A 21,285-nucleotide genomic window follows, 5' to 3' on the forward strand; every position below is an offset into this window, starting at 1 on the left:
ACACACAGACACACATACACGTGCGTGTGCGTGTGTGTGTGTGTGGCCTAATTATACACTCATGTGCAAAAATTAAGAATACGCGTAATGTGAAATTACATAGAAGACGTGTTGAGAAACAGTGGTAAGTGCATGTAGTGTTTCCGAGTACGAGTCCTTGACTGTGTGCCACACGTAATTCCTGAAGTTACCGCTTGGTGGCACTGTATACACCCATTGCAGTCGGGTAGGTGATGAGCGCTGTTTCAACACGCCAGTAGTTCTGTTCGATACATTACAGACATCCAGTGGCGTGCCCAAGGGGGGTTGGTGGGGGTTATAACCCCCCTTTGGCTCAGTAATCCTAAAAAAAGAGAACATCAAAGGTAGGAAAAGATGGCGACATTAGGGCTGACTACCAGAAAAAGTGTACATAACCCCTCCCTTTCGAAAATCCTGGGCACGCCACTGCAGACATCGTACACACAGCAGTGTTGTTGGCCAGATTGTCAGTGCACGTGTAGAAGAATGGCGCAGATACACCATATGGATGATTTCATGCGTGGAAGAATCGTCGGACGACTGGAGAGGGGTCAGACACAGATGGAAGTGTCTCGTGAACTGGATGTCCCCCAGTGTGTCATCTCAACAGGGGCGTGCTGTGACCTTTCGTGATAGGCAAGCGATTCGGTTAATTATAACAATTTCAAATAAGGTAGGTGTGCGCAATTTCGCCACGTTAAGCTTTGAACGACCGTTGCAAATTCCTGATAGTTATGGTGATAACGTCTGTACTGGAAATTGATAGTATATAGGTTAAGGTATGTGTGGAAAAAAAATCACGTTCATACGCTATTAATCAGGTACTTCAAAAGACAAAAGAAAAAAACCTTGCAACTGGCGAAATTGCATACACCCTGTACACAATTTTGCCACCCACTGTAAACAGAGGGGACAGGACAAATCGCGCTACAAAACAAACATATTTCCACCCCATGAATATAATGAAAAAAAGTATAGATAGTAATGACAAACAATATGTATTAAATGATGAGTGTGATTATTATTCGGACAGGAATATGAACAGTATCTAAGTTTAATAAACACGTGTCACACAACATTGAACCTTTGTTGATGTTACCGAGAGCATTCAGGACAGAAAAACAATTCTTTATCCGCTTTCGTCAAAGCAACACACTCTTCATGAACATAATGGGCACAACTTTCACAAAGTGCCATGTCTTTGACAACATCCAGTGCACACAGAAAGCAAAACCAACTTGGACAAGTAGGTGTACTCCCAACCCCACCCTGTGTGGACCTTGACCTTCTTGATGTTCCCGGTGATCCTGGAAATCAGGATCTGGTAATAACAGTAGCCCGACTGTTGATGGCTTTGCGCGTTTTCGTCGGAGGGGCTTTTCTCCTTGGGGTAGACAGATTGTTCTGAAAGGCGCGTATCCTATTCATCGGATTGCTCTGTCCAGCTGAATCGTGATGAGAATCAGACGTCTCATTCGTATCAACATGCTGCATCGCCGTATTTGTAGGTGTCTGGTGTACGACATTGCTAGGTCCAGGGAATGCGACGTCTGTCTGTTCCTCGGGTACAGCATGTATTGCTATCGTTTCACTGGGCGCGAAAGCTTCATCAGGGATTCTATTAGGATTCCATGGAAACAAACCACATGCTTCAAATCCGGACACAACATTTCTCGGAACTGTGGCCTTTTCCAAAGCAGGCGTGAAAATCGCACCAAAGCGGTGTTTTGGCAAATTTCTGTCTTCCGTTCGTGCACAGTAGTTCATAAGTTCGTCATCCCAATATGACTCAAAGGATCGAAAGACAGATCCAATGGTTGAAGTTCGTGTAGTGTTGCTCGGTAGGCAGAAAAGGGTAACATCATGTCTATCAGCATCAATAATTGTGTGATCCAAGTGGCACTTGGCTCCATCCAACACTAGTAAGCACTGTCCATTTGAATTGATCCGAGCAAAATGCTCCAGCCATTGAACAAACACTTCAATAGTCATTGAACCTTTTGGAGTTACCTGCACGACACTCCCATTAGGCAGATTATTGTCCCATTCTCTTTTCAGGCTTTGCCCTTTGAACATAATCATTGACGGAATGACAGTTCCTACTGCATTTGCACAGCACACAATTGACACATTTTCCCCATGCTCTTTTCCTCTGTGGTGCACACGTCTGGACCCCGTCTTGGCCAAAACAACAGGTTGATGATGTAAACTTAAGCGACATCCCTTCTCATCAACATTAAATAACCGCTGGGGTTTCTGCACAAGATCCAGATCAACGAGCACTTTGTGTATTTTCTGAAAATAATCGTGGACAATGAACCTATTTAACTTCTGGGCACCTTGCTTCATTTAAATGTTGAGCTTTTCTTTTAGCCACTTCAGGATGTCGTGCAAAAAACTCACGAAGCCATGTTCGACCTGTTGCACCTTGCATATTGTTGATAGGGTGTGGCTGTTTGTTTTGTGTACAAAACGTGTAAACACACTTTTTCAACAGTCGCGGTGTGAGAGGAAATCCTACGTCCGCTAGCCGCACAATCCTCTGGACTAGGACATCTTCCTCTGCTACATTTAACACAGGTTTTCTACCAGCGCGTGTCCATTGTATTTTTCGTGCTTGTACATAGGCACCTAATGTTCGGCGTGGTATGTTGAACTGTTTACTTGCAGCGTTGACAGACAGTTGCTGCTGGGTAACGCTGGTCACAGCTCTGCTTAAATCATTCGCTGACCACTTGCAGTAATTTCCTTGATTCCGTCTGTCTGCCATCATCTGCAACGAAACCCGAGGAAAGGAGATATCTCTGCCTTTGCACCATTACGTCATGCACATTAGCATAGTTTACAATTTCGCCACCCTGTGTTCTTCATGGCGAAATTGCAAGCACTTCCAATGACTACACAAATGGGGTGAAAATATGACTCTCAATGTATACGACACAACGTTACACATATCATTGTAGGCAGAAAGCGTTCGTCTTCACAATGCAATACCTACTACATAGCTTCTAACCCTCCTTCCTGGACAAAAGGACCGCACTTTGTTGCTCTCGATCTTATAACAACGCTACGTCTCGCACACACAGCGTTGCCAGGTCAAATTTTCAAAAATCGGGAGATCGTCCCCTGAAAAATCAGGAGATCTGCTTAAAAAATCAGAAGAACTAATAATAGCGTATTATCAACGTTCTGGGGGGGGGGGGTGAGTGGGAAAAGCTTTCCACTATCATTATTGAACGTTAATTATTAATTTTAGATATCAAAAGATAATACTGTTATGTTAATACAAATTTTATTATGAATTTGTACTTCAAGTGGTACGATAACCCCGCCCCCTTAATTCACCTAAGGTAAAGGCAGGGGGTGCTCGTTCGGCGGCGCAGATCGTATGCGCAGTTGTCCGTGGATGCATGACGTCATCATCGAAACACTCGGCACGGAAAAGGGTGGTTCCTTATGCAAATATTGAGAAATTTGACAACGAACATCTTCTAAAATATAGTAGCAGGGGAAAAGTTACAACTTTTACTGTTAAGATGCATCCTTTCTAATCAATTTATCACAAAGTTGATTCAAATATGTAAAATAGTTTTCAAGAAATCGTGTTACGAAGGAACCCCTGTTTTGTTCTCTGCAGGCTTCGAATGTAAGGTAGTTTTAACTTAAGCGCGTTGGATTTATTTTTTGCTCTACGTTTTGAATTAAGATTATTTTGTTCTTGTCAACTGAAATCATGCCTAAATGCTATGGAAAGCTGTGAAAACTATTATCAGAAAACTAACGGAATAAATCTAAAATATCACAGCTTGACTGATATAAAAAATGCGAGATTGCCCATTTTTGTGAAAAAGGCATTGTGCGAGATCTAAAAGCAGAACTTTTTAATATTGTATATAAATGTAAGGGTGTAATAAACGTGACTGCTTCCCAGGCAAGTATCTAAGGGGGCTTAGGGGGCTCGAGCCCCCAAAAGTTTTCGGTTTACACTAGATAAAATGAGATTTTTTGTTTCTTGTGGTGTCAAATAAAATAATGTGACGTTAATTTAAGGAGAGAAATAATTATCAAGGCAAGACGGAGAATATTCCATAACCCTGTTATTGGTAACAGCTCGTATCCAAGGTGGGAATCAGGGGGCTCAAACCCCCCTTTAGAAAATGTTCAGTTTACGCTAGATAAAATTAGTTTTTGGCTTCTTGAATAATATGGTGATAATTTGAGAGATAATTATCTAGGCAAGACGGAGAATGTTCTATAAGCCTGTTATTAATAATAGCGCGTATCCAAGGTAGGGATTAGGTGGCTCGAGCCCCCCCCCCCGCTCCCCAAGGAAATTTTTCAGTTTACACTGATAAAATTAGGTTTTGGACTTCTTGAATAATGTGACGATAATTTTAGGAGAGAAATACTTATTAAGGCTAGACGGAGAATGCAATGTTCTATAACCCTGCTGTTGATAACATTGCACGTAAACTTTTCTTACGCTTTCGGTGTTGTCGTAGCGAACTTGAACTCTATGTACAGACTTGTCAGCATTTGCAAGCTGCACAACAAATGTAACGCCACACGTAGGGCGATTCGGATTCATTGTAATTTTTTAATCTCTATAAAGCGCGAGAGGGAACTTTCTTGAAAAAGAGAAGGAGTCAAACTACTGGCAATATTTACGAATCGTTTTATCTGCGGAACGTTCTAGAATATAATGAGGATATTAATACGCGGCTTCAATTTCGCGGTTGATCTGACAACAGAATAGGTGGAGACTTCTGAGGTAAGTATGACAATTCATACAGTCGATTAGTGATCAGTCAGTGTCCATTGGTTGCTTTATAAGTTCTAGTGATTCGAAAATGAAATGGACTAAATACCGTAAAGTAACGAAGTCTACTACTAGTTCCAGTTCGGTCCCAAAGCTAAAGACATTGACGACAGCGGGACGTCGAGTAGTGCTACGAGTAGTTCGGGTCGAAAGACGAAGAGATCGAAGGTCTCTCTCTCTCTAATGTGAATATTTCGGCAGTATCGGACTGGGCATTGGAGCGATTTATTAAAAAAGAAATAAGCTGCACAGATCAACTGAAAATCAAAGTTTTGAGTGATGATTTGGTTGTTCCAAGACCAAATTTTGTGTATGCAGTCCGAGAATTTCATGGCATAAAAAAATACTTTTGGTTAAGGCTACTGGGTTCGACACACACTCAACAGACAATTTTGAACACTTGCGAGTGCTTAGGCATGAATATGAACAATTTGGTGGGTTTCAGTTTTTATAAGAGCTGCAAATATGGGAGGACAAGACACATCTCGAGTTGTCGAGTGGATTGTCCATTCCGTGCATGTGTAATACCTTCGTAAAAATACTTCTGGTACATAGATGTTTTGATGCGTGAGGAGAAGAAATGGACAAACACACACACACTGAGATGGTTCCGGCACACAATGTTAATGCATGGAAACAGAGGAGTTGAGTGGTAGAAAATGTCCCGATTTCACGTTCTGATTAAAATGACAGCCTTAAACAGTGGCGACGATTTAGGAGATAGTTGCTACCCATTCTTTTGCCTCCGCACTATCACACTATGGCCTCTTAATGCTTCTCCCCTTGTCCACCCCCCCCACATTTTGGAACCCAATTGCCACCACTGACCTTAAACATACAATTGTGATACACTACAGGGGGGAGGCAGAACGCCCCCTATTCTCGTTCGACAATTTCTCTCTCTCTCTTATTTGCCCCCAGTAAAACGACAAAAATAAATAAATGAATGAATGCTCTTTTAGCCGAAATATGCATTTTAGTGTCGTATGTAACGGAATAATAAACATGATTGCCCCGGGAAAATATGATTTACCCCTCCATCTTTACTATTGCGCCGTCACTAGCTACAACATATTTTAATTTCTATTGTTCCCACATATTTATTTTAATTTTAGTATTGTGAATCATATTCCACTGTGTTACCTCACGTAGCCACCCCCCCCCCCACACACACACACACGTACGATATCAGTTGTAAGTTTTAGACTAAACTTGCAAAATGTCCACTTATATCTTTGTATTCTTGAGCAATTTTTTTAAAAAAAATCATTTTGCCCTTTCTTCTGGACTATTTCATAGCAATGTTTTCCCACTGGAAGCCCCTTTGCAGATCGAGATCCGGGACTATAGCCTTCCCAAGCCACCGTCCCCTCCAAATACTCTCGCGGCTTCGTGAAAGAAAAATATATGTATTTCTACGAAATATTAATTTGACTTGACAGTTTCTTTTTTCGAACAGGAATGTTTTAAATTTTAATAGCTTATAAATTTACGCTAGCAATTTTGAGTAAAGATTTTGCGTAACCCCAAAAGTACATTTAGAGACTGCAAGGTCAACTCTCAACACTTCAGATATATTAATAATTTTCATCACAACGTCTTGTATAATTATTTGTTACTTTAATAACCTTTTCGCAAATGTTTCTCGCATATTAAAACATATATGCCATTTTCTGTTCATTTCCTTGTAATGCTGACCTCCGTGGCGAAGTGGTTAGCACAACGCTTTACGATGCCAAGGGCCCCAGGTTCGAATCCCCGCCCGGGCATGGGTCTTTCCTTTCTTCAATTTCATCATATCATCACGCCTCCTCATCTTTGCGATTAGCCTTATGTGACAGATAAGCGAAGTAAAATAAACTAAGTTTATTAATCAATTATTTTTTTAAACTCTTTAATTTTCTTTAGCATGCAACGTTTTTGTTAAAATTATATTACAATTTGTAAAATGACGAAATTCTAAAGGAGAACACGCAACTTTCTTTGTAGCGCATCGGTCAGAAAGTTTCAATGGATTTTCAGAATACATTTTTTCACATGTACTTTGCCCCCTTTTAAAAGTAGCGCGTTTTCAATGATGTTACTAATCATTAAAATGATGCCTCAATACCATCTTGGAGGATGACAATTAATATTTTCCCCCTCCTAAAAGTAATAATATACTTTCGCTCTCTGAATCTCCCATATAAATGCTAGGGGCCGTCTGCTTCAGCCGAGCACACTGCTTCTCCGGTGACGTCACGCGTTCGTGCAAGATCGGCAATCTTCGGATGGCTTTACCTAATCTCTATATTCCTTGGGTAAAGGTACAGTTTCCCCCAACCAGTGGCGATGATCGAGTGCCAAAACAGAGGGGGTGCAAGTGACAGTACTGGAAAAAATCCGACCTCGATTTTCTGTTCATCTCTCAGAAATATTCTAAAATAAATGGTTGTGACTGTGCGTGGATTTATGTACTTGGCGTTTAGAAGTTTATGGAAACATTTCGTGATTTTTGTGTTAACTAAGACTAGAGCTTCAGCCACTACGCATTCGGGGATATATTTTTGAATTACTCTACCTGATAACACCTTAGCTTGCTTTTATTTAAAATTAGACAAAGTTAGAGGATGTAAGAACGCCCACAGTTTTTTCTTAACAACACATTCAAAGCATACTTGCATTGATGGCATAGGCGTAGCTAGAACTTTACATTTGGGTGTACACAAAGGGAAAAAATGACGTCTTGTACCTTTTTAATAGCAGATTTTGCAACACAATCACTTGGCTCTTTAACTGCACTGATGTTTGTAAAGGAATATGAATTCACTAAATGACAGTGTTGAAAATTTCTGAATATATGTAGTAGAAAAAAAATAAAATTGCATAGAAATTACAAACACACAAAATGTTCATAAATGTTACAAACAAATACATCAAAATACACGTCATCTATAACAAGAGACGTCTGTCAAAAGGTACAATGTTCTTAAACTCATCAATAACTTCATTAACATCACTAGATAAGTTTTTCCCTGTTCCACAAATAGCAAGAGCAGGGCTTCCAATCTACCCTGCATTTGAGTTGCTCTTAATTTAGTTTTATCTTGGGTAAGCTTGGAGAAAGCTCTCTCACACGTGCAGCTTGTGACAGGTATAGAAGAAAAGCGCTGCAGTACAGAGTAGAATGCAGTAAATATCTTCTTTCTCCAATGACATCAAAAAATCGAAAATCTATAGACACCCGTTTCATCAGCGATAATGCACACGTTTGTACCAAGTAATGACATTTTCAACTTCTTAAAAACTGCCGCTTATTTTCTCTCTTTTTGAAATATCTGTCTTTAATTCTCTTGGATAAAGCAGCCCATTAGGGTGTGCCTAGGCACACCCGGCACACCCCGTAGCTACGCCTATGATTGATGGTAATGGACAAGGGCTATCATGCCTGAACCCCCAAAATATCCTTGAATTAAAATTTTACTTTCAATCAAGGAAGGTAACCAACCAGTATTAGACAGATTGATTGATTGATTTGGTTTATTTTACTTCCCATCTGCCACATTTGTCTAATCATAAAGATGTGAAATTGATGAAGGGACACTCACAAAGAGCACCCATGCCCAGTCCGGGATTCGAACCCGGGAACCAGTATCAGACAAGTCGCAGGTTTTTTCTTCTACTTTTTTCCCAGTCACTCCAGACAATGTAAATGATAATTAAATCGCCTTTTGCATTCGAAGATTATCTGGTATAAAATCGGGAAAGAGAATTTCTACCGCCACAGTATTGATTGAGTATAATGGGACATAAGACCAATTGTAGTAGCACTTACGCTCAGAAATGGCTTAAATAAAAACATGAACTATTATTTCTAAGTTAAGAGACTGCGACGTACAAGCATAGGTATAAGTCTGCAACAGCAGTTTACTAAGCCGACCTCCGTGGCTGAGTAGTTAGCACAGCGCTATGACATGAGGGATCCCGTCTCGGGATCGAATTATTGATTTAGTTTATTTTACTTCGGGTTTTGTGCTTCTTGGCAAATTTGATGGGGATGAGTGATGAAATTAATGAATGGACATTCACAAACAACCAAGCCCGAGCGGGATTCGAACCCGGGACCCTTGGCGTCTCAGCGCGATGTGCTAACCACTCGACCCCAGGGTCCCGCCGTCTCGGGATCGAATCTCGGCCTGGGCACGGTTGTCTCTTTATCAATTTCATCATATCATCATTCATCCTCGTCTTCGCGATTAGCCAAAAGTGGCAGAAATGCGAAGTAAAATAAACCAAATTAATCAATCGACAGTTTACTAAGAGCTTTTGTAACCATAACCTTTAGCTGCATTCGTTATGTGGACTCCCTTTTTATCCGAGTTGCAATAAACACTACCATAAAACTGAAAACTTGTTCCTATATGTGGGTGGCAACATTGGTATTTAGTTGTAACCAGTTTTCAGTTACCTCCCCTTTGACAAAAACCGCACCAGATGGGACACCCGTGTTGGAGTTCCCAATGCACAATGGGCTCAAGAAGCCGCGCGTCTTTCCCAATGTCATCAAGCCTGGTATAACCATATTCTATGGTATAACCTATGGTATAACCCTCCTCCACCACCTACCTCTCTCTCTCCCTCTCTGCAGAATATTCATGGGTCTTTGCATTCCATCAGCTGAATATGTAAATTTTAAATCAACTTTCCATTTTTTTAAAATAATTGTTCATTATAAATATTTAAGGAAGCAAAAAATCAGGAGATTTCCACATTTTCATGAAACTTGTCAGGAGATCAGTAGACCGTGCTGAAAATCAGGAAATCTCCTGCGAAATCAGTAGACCTGGCAACACTGCGCACACACAATGGCTGCCTGTCTTTCCCGTCTAGCTTCTCCCCCATCGAAATGAGACAAAACACGATCAGCGTGCGCTACCTACCTATACACTAGCACCATCTACCGACTTAGGCCGACGTGTTGGGAAATACAGGCACCTGGCAGAATTGAAAACATGGCGAAATTGTGCACACCCACCTTATAATATAGGCCTACACACATCCCTATTTACAATAATGTGCATAATGGTGAAGTATCGGGCTTGAGTGTGTGAAGTGCATACATACCGTAAAATCAAATCTTCGCTGCACGGTTTATAGAGAAGAAAAACAGCCACTCGATATAAACTTGTAAATTTCAACCATGAAGAAAATAATGATTTACTTGATATTTGAGGGCAACTGTAAATTAAATTACGTTCTTTTTTAACCCTGAAAATAATACACATCCTATTAGCATATAGTTTCGATCTTAAATAAACGGACGGGTTTCGGTTTCTTACTTGGCTAGAATTATGAATCATGACTTGTCTTCAGTTGGATGCAAGCGCATATGTGATTCTGGGAACATTCATGTCTTTGCACTGCATTATAAAAATTGCTCAAGTCACTGTAGCTTGTAGGTATAGTTTCATGTTCCTAAATTTGTATTGAACAAAACACATGGCCAACAAATTAATTTATTAAGATCATTGCTGCCACATAACCACATAATATTGATGAAGTGAGATGTTTTAAACTGCCTAATACACAGTTCAGAACACGGTCGCTCATGATTCACAATCACAAGCTCCAACTTTACACCATATGTTCTCGAACTGAATGGTTTTGAAACAAGGTCCCTATTCAAGGCCTTTCCTGCAGCATTGCAAATCGATGGCTCTTCTGGTATGTCAACCATGGCGGAAATTTTCATTGTAGAATCATACTTTTACACCAGGTACAAAAACACGACAAAAAGAGCAGAAAAAAACAGCACAATATCACAATAAAAAACAACACGCATCCGCAGCACCCACGCTTCTAAATTAACCTTCCTTTTCACCCTACCTGCAGTGTTACATACCCTCCATATTTCCGAGTAACTGACCACATGACGAATACGTTCAAGTACCGGCTGTGATTTCATTTTTTATAAATAGCATACGACTGGTGATCACTGGCTAACTTCATAATGTAATTTGTTGATTACTATAGAGTTTCAAACATGAAAATCGTACCGCGTTAGGTGGTGCTACGGATGCACAGAAAATTTTGGAAGTTAGCAACACTTGTGGTCAGCGTGGACGAATTCTTTCCAACACCCTTGCTACAGCGCCTTGAATAACGTAGTGTGGAAAACGACCCAAGAAACAGGTTCCCGAAACGATGTGCTAATTTTGTAATGAAAGTAATGCGGCTTAGTTAGTTTTTGGAATATATTATGTAGATTTGTTTGTCTAGAAAGGCGGTAAGTGAATTGATGGAAACAGTTATATTTGTAGAGTGATTTGCAGTCACGAAATTACATTAATTTGGAAAGAAAAGTAAAATAAAATTAATAAATAAATAGCATGCGTAACACAAGAAGAAACATCGCAAAGTGATTCCGGACGTCAGGTGTTGGATTGTGTACTAGAGTTTTATTTTTCTACGTTATTAGAATATAAATACTATCCTGAGAGATATTTCATACCGAGGCGACAAACCACAAGTGTCGCTTGGAAGCGAGCAGTCTGTAATCTATGCAGCCTTTCGAACCGTAGGGACACAAGTTCTGACTGCACCGTTTCCTCAAGGAGACGCGACAAACGATACGAGGATTTTACAGTAAAGCGACACGGATCCTTCGGTCCAAGCCAACTTTCATACCGAAGCGAGACGGGACACATGTTGCTTGGAAATGAGCCAATCAAGAGCAACATTTCACATCGTAGCGGCATGACGGGAAGTACAGGCCAGCGTTCGGTTGGTGAAATCCTCAAGCGATAAGTGTCGCGTGCCACTAGTGCGCAATCTCCCTAAAGCAAGACACTCATTGCTCATTGCATCGCGCATGCGCGAACAACAAACCAGGGCAACATGTTGCAAGCTATTGAGGAAATGGCCCAGTTTGAGCGACGCACAAGCGACAAAGCGACACGTATGGCTTATGGTGTCGCCTAGATCTGTTGTTGTAACGTGCGGTTTATCGTGTCGCCTATCTGTTGTTCGCACAATTAGCAGCGAACGCTTGCTAATAGACTGAAGGCACCATGTCCCTTGTCATTTAATTGGGAACTCTCCCTGTAGCGCATCGCTTCGGTCTGAGCACCCTTCCTTTAAGGAGCTTTCAGACCGAAGTAACAAGTAGCACGCGAATACGCCATATGAACGTGTCGTTTGCTGTTTGGACTCTCATGTGCAATGAATGCACAATCTGGAAGTTTTTGTCACTAGTGTGACAGTGTGAACATCCCATTGGTTTGAAAGTTTCCTTACACTCATGTCGATGACACTAAGAAAGTTTTGTGGGGTTCGTTTCATGCAATCATCATTATCATCATCGCCGCGATTAGTTTAAAGCGGAAGAAAAGAGACAGTAAATATCAAAAATACAAATGCTTCAGTGTGTATATCTTTAAAAGAAATGATGATGATGATGATAATAATAATGAACCTAATTCATACATAAAAATTTCGTTGCCAAGATCATTCCACACGTATTTTTTCTCCCGTATTATTAACGAAAGTATGACGATAACTTGACGTGGTCGACTGTCTAGAATGTTCGTCAATATCTTCGCGACCACTGTACCAAATATCATATCAATTATCACATTCATAGAAATGCTTCATGTAAAAGAATCAGACGTTACAGCGAAAACTCCATTTACTTCCATTATAAGCAGACGAATACCACGGACAGGGACCAACACCAGCGCCTCTAGCGGTATCATTTTCGAGTGGAACCAGCCAGAGATGCGAGAACAATGCCGTTTTCCACACGACGTTATTCTAGGCGCTGTACCCTTGCCAAAGACAGATGCGGTCTTGGTGTTGCTTGCCCTCGGCCTTTTTCTTCGTAAACGGGGATGGACAGTGTCCATGCAAGAACTGCATAAGTCACTCGAAAAGCGGGGAGAAAGGCGAGCAGTCCTCTTCTAACGCCGTCAGTCGTGCCGCATCGCCCAGCGTCGTCAAGGGTGTAGCCGGTTTATGTTTCAAGCCAAAAGAACAGAAAATAGAGGAAATGAAAATTCTGCAATGTAAATATATTATACTAAATAAATTCCATTCTAATGTGTATAAAGGCATTGAAAAACACGAACTTAAGATATCAAAAGTGCTTGCTCCGCCTTTCCTTACCGCACGCTTCTGCATCTCAAGGGTCTGGCGACGATTTCAACAGGGTGAAAACGTCACTCGGAGATTTGGCCGAGGACGTCCAAGGAGTACCACCGTCCAAGAGGACCGTTTCTTACGCCTAACAGCCAGGCGCAATAGATACTGCACCGTCTGGGATCTCGGTCGAGATCTTGCAGCTCCTACAGGGAGCACCGTTTCAAGGTTGATAGTATACAGACGGTTAGCTGAGGGACACCTGTATGCCAGAAGACCAGCAAGGTGTGTTCCATTCAACCCAGTTCAAAAAAGAGCCCGTTTGAATTGGTCCAGGGAACATTACACATGGACCCAGGAGCAATGGAGTCATGTCTTGTTCACAGATGAATCCAGGTTCTGTCTTACCAGTGATTCATCAGTGACGTGTCTTCATCTAAAGATAACCCGGAACACGATTCCGTCCAGCTAACATTACTGAAATGGACCTTTACGGAAGTGGCGGAATCATAGTGTGGGGTGGGATCATCCTGTGGTCTCGCACGCCCCTGCATGTCTTCCCACGGGGTACCATAACAGTTGCAGTGTATCGGAATGACATCCTGGACCAGTATGTTCGTCTGTTTCGGGGTGCAGTTGGCCCTGAATTCATTCTGATGGATGATAATGCTCGTCCCCATCGAGCTGGCATAGTGGATGTGTACCTTGAGACTCAAGACATCAGACGATTCAATTGGCCCAGTCTGCTACGCCCCTTGTGGGTACGAACTTAAATGTTATTTACCACGGCTACAGATATATTAATCTCAGGGGGATAGGTTCTTTGTTTGAGAATTCCAAATAAGAAAGCGTTTTATAGCCAAGAGGATATAGTAAAATGCGGATCTATATTCTGAGAACTTGACAAAATACAGAGAATATATATATATATATATATATATATATATATATATATATATATATGTATATATATACATACATACACACACATATATATATATATATATATATATATATATACATATATACATATATATATACAGGGTGTTTCTAAAGGTCGTTTACAACGCTTGGGAGGTGATTCCTCACACGAAAACAAGCTAAAAGTCTATGTTCCATTTTTACGACTGAGGCTTCGTTTCCGAGATAGGAGCCTCGCAAAAGGTGACAAAGTGAACGTCACACCTGACTGGGACGAATACTATAACAGATAGAGAGGCGGTTCCAAGGGAATCATAAAGGAATCGTATGTGCTCAGTCCGGAAGTCACTATGAAAAGTTCACTGCACGCATGCGCAATGGAGTCCTCAAAGGAATTGGGGATTTCCAGCAAGAACAATACATGGAAAGGGTATGTAACGCAGCAAGAAAGACCGTGACAATGAGAAATGAGTTAAAGACAACACATCCCGACCTCAAACATCAAAACATGAGCACGGAACACAAAATCCGAAAAGTTGAGCACGGTTGCATACCCCAGTTACACGCGAGGAATGAACGAATCATGTGATGTGACATACGAGAGACACATTACTCCACCAGGAGGAGGGAAAGAAAAACACAATATCAGATGATTGCGACAACGTGTATTTTTACACGCGACAACTACGTAATATCCCCCCCCCCACACACACACAACAAACAACAAATGCTCGAAGGGTTGGTTCTCTCCGGCAGTCGTTCCAGTCATGTTGCAGGTGCTGGGATATGATCAGCAGTTGTGTTCGTACGGTGATACGGCCAATTTGTGCAGTGGGCCAGTCTTAAACAAAAACAATACTTTGCAGTTCCAGCTCCCTATTACACAGATGGCTGCGTATACGACCCAGCAGCTAGCAGACATGCATCTCATGTATGGGGAGGCACGTGGTAATAGCCGTGAGGCAAGGCGTCTTATGGAGAACGCTTTCCACATAGACGTTTACCGTCTCACACCTTCTTTCAGGTAGTGGACAGTCGACTGCGTGAAACAGGGTCAGTGTTACCACCGCGGCAAGAAGTTGGAAGACCCCGAAGTGTACGCACACATCAGTTTGCAGAAGATGTGTTAACAGCGGTCGCAGAACATCCTGGCACCAGTACGCGAGTGCTCGCTCGGGCACGAAACACGTCTCATGTGAATTTGTGGCGAGTGTTGTCAGAGGAAGGAATGCACCCTTTTAAACTGCAGAAAGTACAAGAACGGTTACCTCGTGACTTTCGCCCTCGTATGGAGTTTTGCCAATGGTTGTTGCATCAGCTGGACACAAACCCTCACTTCGGGGCAAACGTATTGTGGACAGATGAAGCCATTTTCACCAGGATGGATGTCTTCAATAGTAGAAACAGTCATGTATGGGACTTTGACAACCCACATGCACTTTTTGTGGCCCATTACCAGCACAGGTTTTCAGTGAATGTGTGGTGCGGGATAGTACATGATCATTTAATTGGACCATACATTCTCCCTGTTCGCCTGAATGGTCGCACGTATCATGCATTTCTTAGTGAGGTTCTGCCTGAACTGTTGGAGACCGTACCTTTGGCAAGAAATGTGGTACCAACACGATGGTGCACCAGCTCATTTCGATTGTAATGCACGACATTTCCTGCATGACATGTTTCGCAATACGTTCATTGGTAGGGATGAGCCTGTGCCTTGGCCACCGAGGTCGAGAGATCTGAACCCTCTCGATTTTTTCTTCTGGGGAGAAATGAAAACCCTAGTATACGACACACCTGTCACATCAGCTGAGGACCTCGTTGCTCGCATCAACGTCGCCGCCGCGACGGTAGCAGATACACCTGGCTTGTTTGCTCGTACTCGACAATCCTTGATTCGTCGCTGTCATCTCTGCGTAGAAGTAAACGGCAGACATTTTGAAAACCGTCTGTGATTATTATCCTCGGCAATCTCAGTGAGAACACTCTTGGTATTGCTCCCCACCCCCTTTGTGTGGTGAAAGTGACATCTTCAGTTGGTGTACAGTGACAGGACTGTCTGTGCGTAAGATATTGTAGCATTTGTTGTTTGTTGTGTGTGGGGGGATATTACGTAGTTGTCGCGTGTAAAAATACACGTTGTCGCAATCATCTGATATTGTGTTTTTCTTTCCCTCCTCCTGGTGGAGTAGTGTGTCTCTCGTATGCCACATGACATGATTCGTTCATTCCTCGCGTGTAACTGGGGTATGCAACCGTGCTCAACTTTTCGGATTTTGTGTTCCGTGCTCATGTTTTGATGTTTGAGGTCGGGATGTGTTGTCTTTAACTCATTTCTCATTGTCACGGTCTTTCTTGCTGCGTTACATACCCTTTCCATGTATTGTTCTTGCTGGAAATCCCCAATTCCTTTGAGGACTCCATTGCGCATGCGTGCAGTGAACTTTTCATAGTGACTTCCGGACTGAGCACATACGATTCCTTTATGATTCCCTTGGAACCGCCTCTCTATCTGTTATAGTATTCGTCCCAGTCAGGTGTGACGTTCACTTTGTCACCTTTTGCGAGGCTCCTATCTCGGAAACGAAGCCTCAGTCGTAAAAATGGAACTTAGAATTTTTGCTTGTTTTCGTGTGAGGAATCACCTCCCAAGCGTTGTAAACGACCTTTAGAAACACCCTGTATATATGTATGATCGAAAGGCTTCTTCTTCTTTTAAATGGCTTCTTCTTTTAAAAGGCTTCTTCTTCTTTTAATATGGAAAAGCTTCTTCTTCTTTCATTATGGAAACGGCTTCTTCTTCTTTTAAAAGGCTTCTTCTTCTTCTAAAAGGCTTCTTCTTCTTTTAATATGGAAAAAGCTTCTTCTTCTTTTATTATGGAAACGGCTTCTTCTTCTTTTAATATGGAAAGGGCTCCTTCTTCTTTGATAATCGAAAATGCTTCTTCTTCTATTCTTCGTTTAATTTATTATCTTCCTTTAAAGCGTTATCTTATTTATGTGCTCGTTTTCCCCCCGCTTCTTTGTCAAACAATACAAGCTATACTTGTAGAAAGAGTAGGGTCGACTAAACTGACAATAGCGCCACCTCCTATTTGACGACCAAAGGGGAATAACCAGGATCGCTAATAACAAGCGCTGCCAATGGCCCAGTGCGACTAATAAAAGAGCGCAACCGAAAAGTGCTTCGGGGCGTCTAATTTGACACAGCGCCACCGGGGACAAACCACGAAAACACTGACGATGTTCTCCTCGTCAGGAAAATCAAAAGAGATAGATTTCTGAATTCGTTCGTTTACTTAAATAACTTTCCTAAACGTTTCATATGCGACTATATTCTTTATTATTTTAATTTACTATATACAACATTCTATTTACTTCTTCTATATTATTTAGACTCTTCTTTTATATATTTCTTAATTTACTATAATATATATAATCCCTCTTCTGCGCTCCCAAGTTTTTACAACTACCTTCGCTTCTCTTTATATGGCGTGCTGCCATCTCTCGTCGATTTCGAGAAACCATTCCTCCTTGCAACTTTCATTGTGTCATCGAAACTGGCACGTGACAAGTCGCTCACCAAACTTGAACCCAATAGATCATGCATGGGACATGCTTGGCAGGTGAATTGCGCGTTGAAAAATGGCTCCAAGGTCCATTCCCGAGCTCAGGGAGGCACTGGGCCAAGAATGACAAGTCATACCCTAGTCACTTCTTGATAACGCCATGCTCAGCATGCACTCGCGTTGTAGTGCATGTCTTGCAGTGCGGGGAGATCACACACACTATTGATGTCCCTTTGCCGCACCCTGTTTCCTGGGTTTACACGTGGGTTCATTTCCTGATTTTCACACCACTTTGCATTTTCGTCCCTGTTGCCCACTCTGTACCTTTTCTCACACTGTTTTCAGTCTGATACCATTTGCAAATCAACCTGCAATCCATATATGAGTGGTTCTCCATTTTCCCCCTGTGATAAATACCTTCAACCGAATTATCCCTAACTTATGCACATGAGTGTGTGTGTGTGTGTATCCTCAAACTTCAGTAGAAATGAATACCTGTCTAAGCTTAGAGAAGAACGAACACAATCTTAATAAAATCAAAGAGTACGCTATCAAGAATATGACAATCAGTTTTTGTCACCTACGTTTTTATTATTCTATATCCTAGGCTTCATATCCTCTTGAAGCTTCGGTAGAAAAACACCACGTTTCTGAATCTTTTGTGTTTCTCTGCTTTTGTCGACTTTTCCCCCGTTCGGTCGTAGAAGCTGAGAACTAACAATGTGCTGTGATAAAACTTTCACTGTTCTGAGCGACTTTTGTGCATTTGGCGACAGGAGAAGTTCCACTTGGGAGGCCAATTAGTAGAGGAACATGTTACGTACAACATGAGGGTCCAGGCGATAGAACTATATTCTTTTCACTCCATTCTAACACAACACTTGTGCCCCAAGAAGCTGGACCAAGCAAAAAAAGGGACGCTTGACCACCAACGACGCAACTTCAGATTTCCGCGCCTAAAAGTCAGTCTGTTAGATTTCGAAATTTCAAGTTGTCTTTAAATAGTGGCAGAACGGACAAACACATAGAGTCTAGCGCCAGTTTTCGATCCGACAACACCTCTGCGACAGTCGGAGTAAAGATTCGGGACTTTGTCTTTTTTTTTTACCGCGCTGTGTGTTTTACCCTGCGTGAATGAGTGACAGTGACTAGTTGTATAAATACGCAGTGTTAATTAGTGACCTGTGCACTGGATTCGTGTTATTATTTTTGTGAAGAGGAACATTAATACAACTATGGCGGGTTAAATCACAAGAGAAGGGGGGCCATGGGTCTTCCTATTCTGCATGAAGCCGACAACGCCGCAGATTATCGCCGCCCAGCGTCGCGACGCCACACCACTAAAACGCCGCCGCAAGCGCCACATCGCTACTAAATGATGTCCGCAGCCCAATTTAAAGCCATGTAATGATACCGCCGAAAGCCGCCAGCCGAATCAGCATCCTTGAGTACTTCGACGCCGACGCCCGACGAGAATTCTACGGAGAGAAAAAGAGAGAGGAATGGGAAGACGAAGCGACACCAGCCCTCACTTAGACCTACCGTCTAGAAGAGAAGATTGAGAGACGAAGCGACCCCTACTGCGTCTTGAGACGACGCCGACGTCCTGCGTAAGATTAGCAGTGAGAATCCACGAATACCCCCGGTAAAGACACTGCGCCCGTTTTCGCCGTCCCCCGAGTAGAGAGAGAGAGACGATGGGAAGAAATTAATCGCTCCATTACGAGGCAGACAAGATGGCAGAGAGACTGTTTTCCCTCATCTATGATCGCCGTAGCGATGTCGCATAGAAGGAAGGTGTGTCCAAGAAGTTTGCGAAACGCCGCTACAAAGAAGTAACGTGGGGAAGTGTTAGTGTCGCGAGGAGGACCGCGGATTGACGACACGCCGCCGTTTAGAGGACTTCGGTAAACGTCGCTGGAACGTCTAGAACGCGGAGATGGTAGAGTATACTACTGTTAATTTTCTATATGTGTGAGTGATCATCGACCCAAGACTCCAAAGATCGGCCGTCGGACGAAAAGATACCAGTATTCAAATTAAAAGTCGCAAAGGTATTGATTAAATTTCTTGCCAACATCATCTAAATTTCAAAACAATTGCTAATTAGGAAGATCGATTCACAGCATACTGTTGTTTTTCCACGCTCTGCGCCGAGCTGTTGAGTAAAATTTTATTTATGTCACCTCGTATGCTTTACTCGGTAATATTTGATTAAAACTGCATAAATCGTGTATCTCTTGCAGAAATCATCCCTCAAGTTTATTAAATGAGGAAGTAAATTAACTTCGTGATATTTTTAATATATTCATACATAAGTGTCTACATTTTTCATTCTGTAAACATGTATGCCTTGCATTGGATATCTATGTTGCACGAGTTGCGTGCCCTGCCTAATGTTATCGAAGTTCCAAGGCGCTTTTGTGATAATTCTACAATAATTATTTAATGTTTTAATAAATTGCGAAATATAAAAGATTAAGCGTTACGCACGTTGGCAGAATGTAATGAGCACGCGCAGATGAACGCTAAGTATCTTTAATTCTAAGCAAATTAACGTCTGCGGGCGCAGTATAAGATTCATAAGAAAACTAAATGTTGCTTCTTCTTCTTCTTCTTGAGGCGCTACAACTTCATGTATTGAAAGTTTTGGCCTTCTCAACAACATCTCTCCATTTTTTCCTATCCCGGATGCTCTTCGTCCAATTCTTTACTTTCATGTCTTTCAGATCTTGAATTATTTCATCTTCCCACCGTTTCTTTAGCCTTCCTATGGCTCGTGTCCCAAGTGGTTTCCATTTATATATTTCTCTTACTAGTCTTTCATCAGACATTCTATTTACGTGCCCAAACCATCTTAGTCTTTGTGATTTTATGAAATTTATGATATTTTCATTCCTGATTAACTTGTTGAGTTCTTCGTTGGTTTGTATTCTCCAATTTCCATCAGGTTCTTTTAGAGGGCCATAAATTCTTCTTAAGATTTTCCTTTCAAATATTGAGAGTTTCTGTTTACATGAGTCTTTGAGGGTCCAAGTTTCGCATGCATATGTGGTTATGGGTCTTATTATGCTATAATAAAGTCTCAGTTTTGCAGATTTAGATATTAGTTTACTCTTAAATAGGGCTAAGTTGGCGAAATATGCTTTATTACCTAGAATAATTCTCTCTCTAATTTCTTCTTCAATTGTGTTGTCGCCATTAACAACTGATCCAAGATATTTAAAAGATCTCACTTCTTCTACTCTCTCGTCGTTTATAATTAGGTCTTGTAATCTGCTTTTACCTTTTACACATCTGAGATATTTAGTTTTCTGCATATTAGTTACGAGCCCCATGTTCAAAGCTTCACTTTTTAGTTCTTCAAATGTTTCTATTAATGTCTTTTTCGTCCTTGCTGTTATAAGGATGTCATCGGCATATGCAATACATTGTTTTAATCTTGTTGATATGTTTCCTCTCAATTTCATCTTTTTCAATACAGAGTCTATCACTATACTAAACAGCGTTGCAGATAAGGGATCACCTTGCTTGACTCCACCTTCTATTTCGAATTCTTCACTCATTTCCCTGTTAATTTTGACTCTACCTTTATTGTTGGTTAAGGTTAACATAATTAGTCTGATTAGTTTAGATGGTACTTCATATGATTTTAAAACATCTATTACTTTGTTCCTGTGCACCGAGTCAAATGCATGGGTAAAATCTATAAACAAGTTGTAGAGTCCAATATTAAATTCATAGCTTTTTTCAAAAATCTGTCTTACTATGACTATATTATCTATAGTTGATCTGTTGGCTCGGAATCCCATTTGATATTCGTCAAGTTTGTATTCAGTT

At 41.4% G+C, this 21,285-nt stretch overlaps 1 protein-coding gene across 1 annotated transcript; it reads right to left on the minus strand.

Moving 5' to 3' along the window:
* Positions 1-1,335: 1,335 nt before the first annotated feature.
* On the minus strand, positions 1,336-2,370 carry LOC145991793 (uncharacterized). Its single transcript, XM_083127844.1, has one exon. It carries the CDS (start codon positions 2,368-2,370, stop codon positions 1,336-1,338), a length of 1,035 nt encoding a protein of 344 aa, XP_082983970.1.
* Between the last annotated feature and the right edge of the window lie 18,915 nt (positions 2,371-21,285).

The sequence above is a fragment of the Lepisma saccharinum genome, chromosome 8, assembly GCF_977018435.1.
Source record: "Lepisma saccharinum chromosome 8, izLepSacc3.1, whole genome shotgun sequence".
Classification (NCBI taxonomy): domain Eukaryota; kingdom Metazoa; phylum Arthropoda; class Insecta; order Zygentoma; family Lepismatidae; genus Lepisma; species Lepisma saccharinum.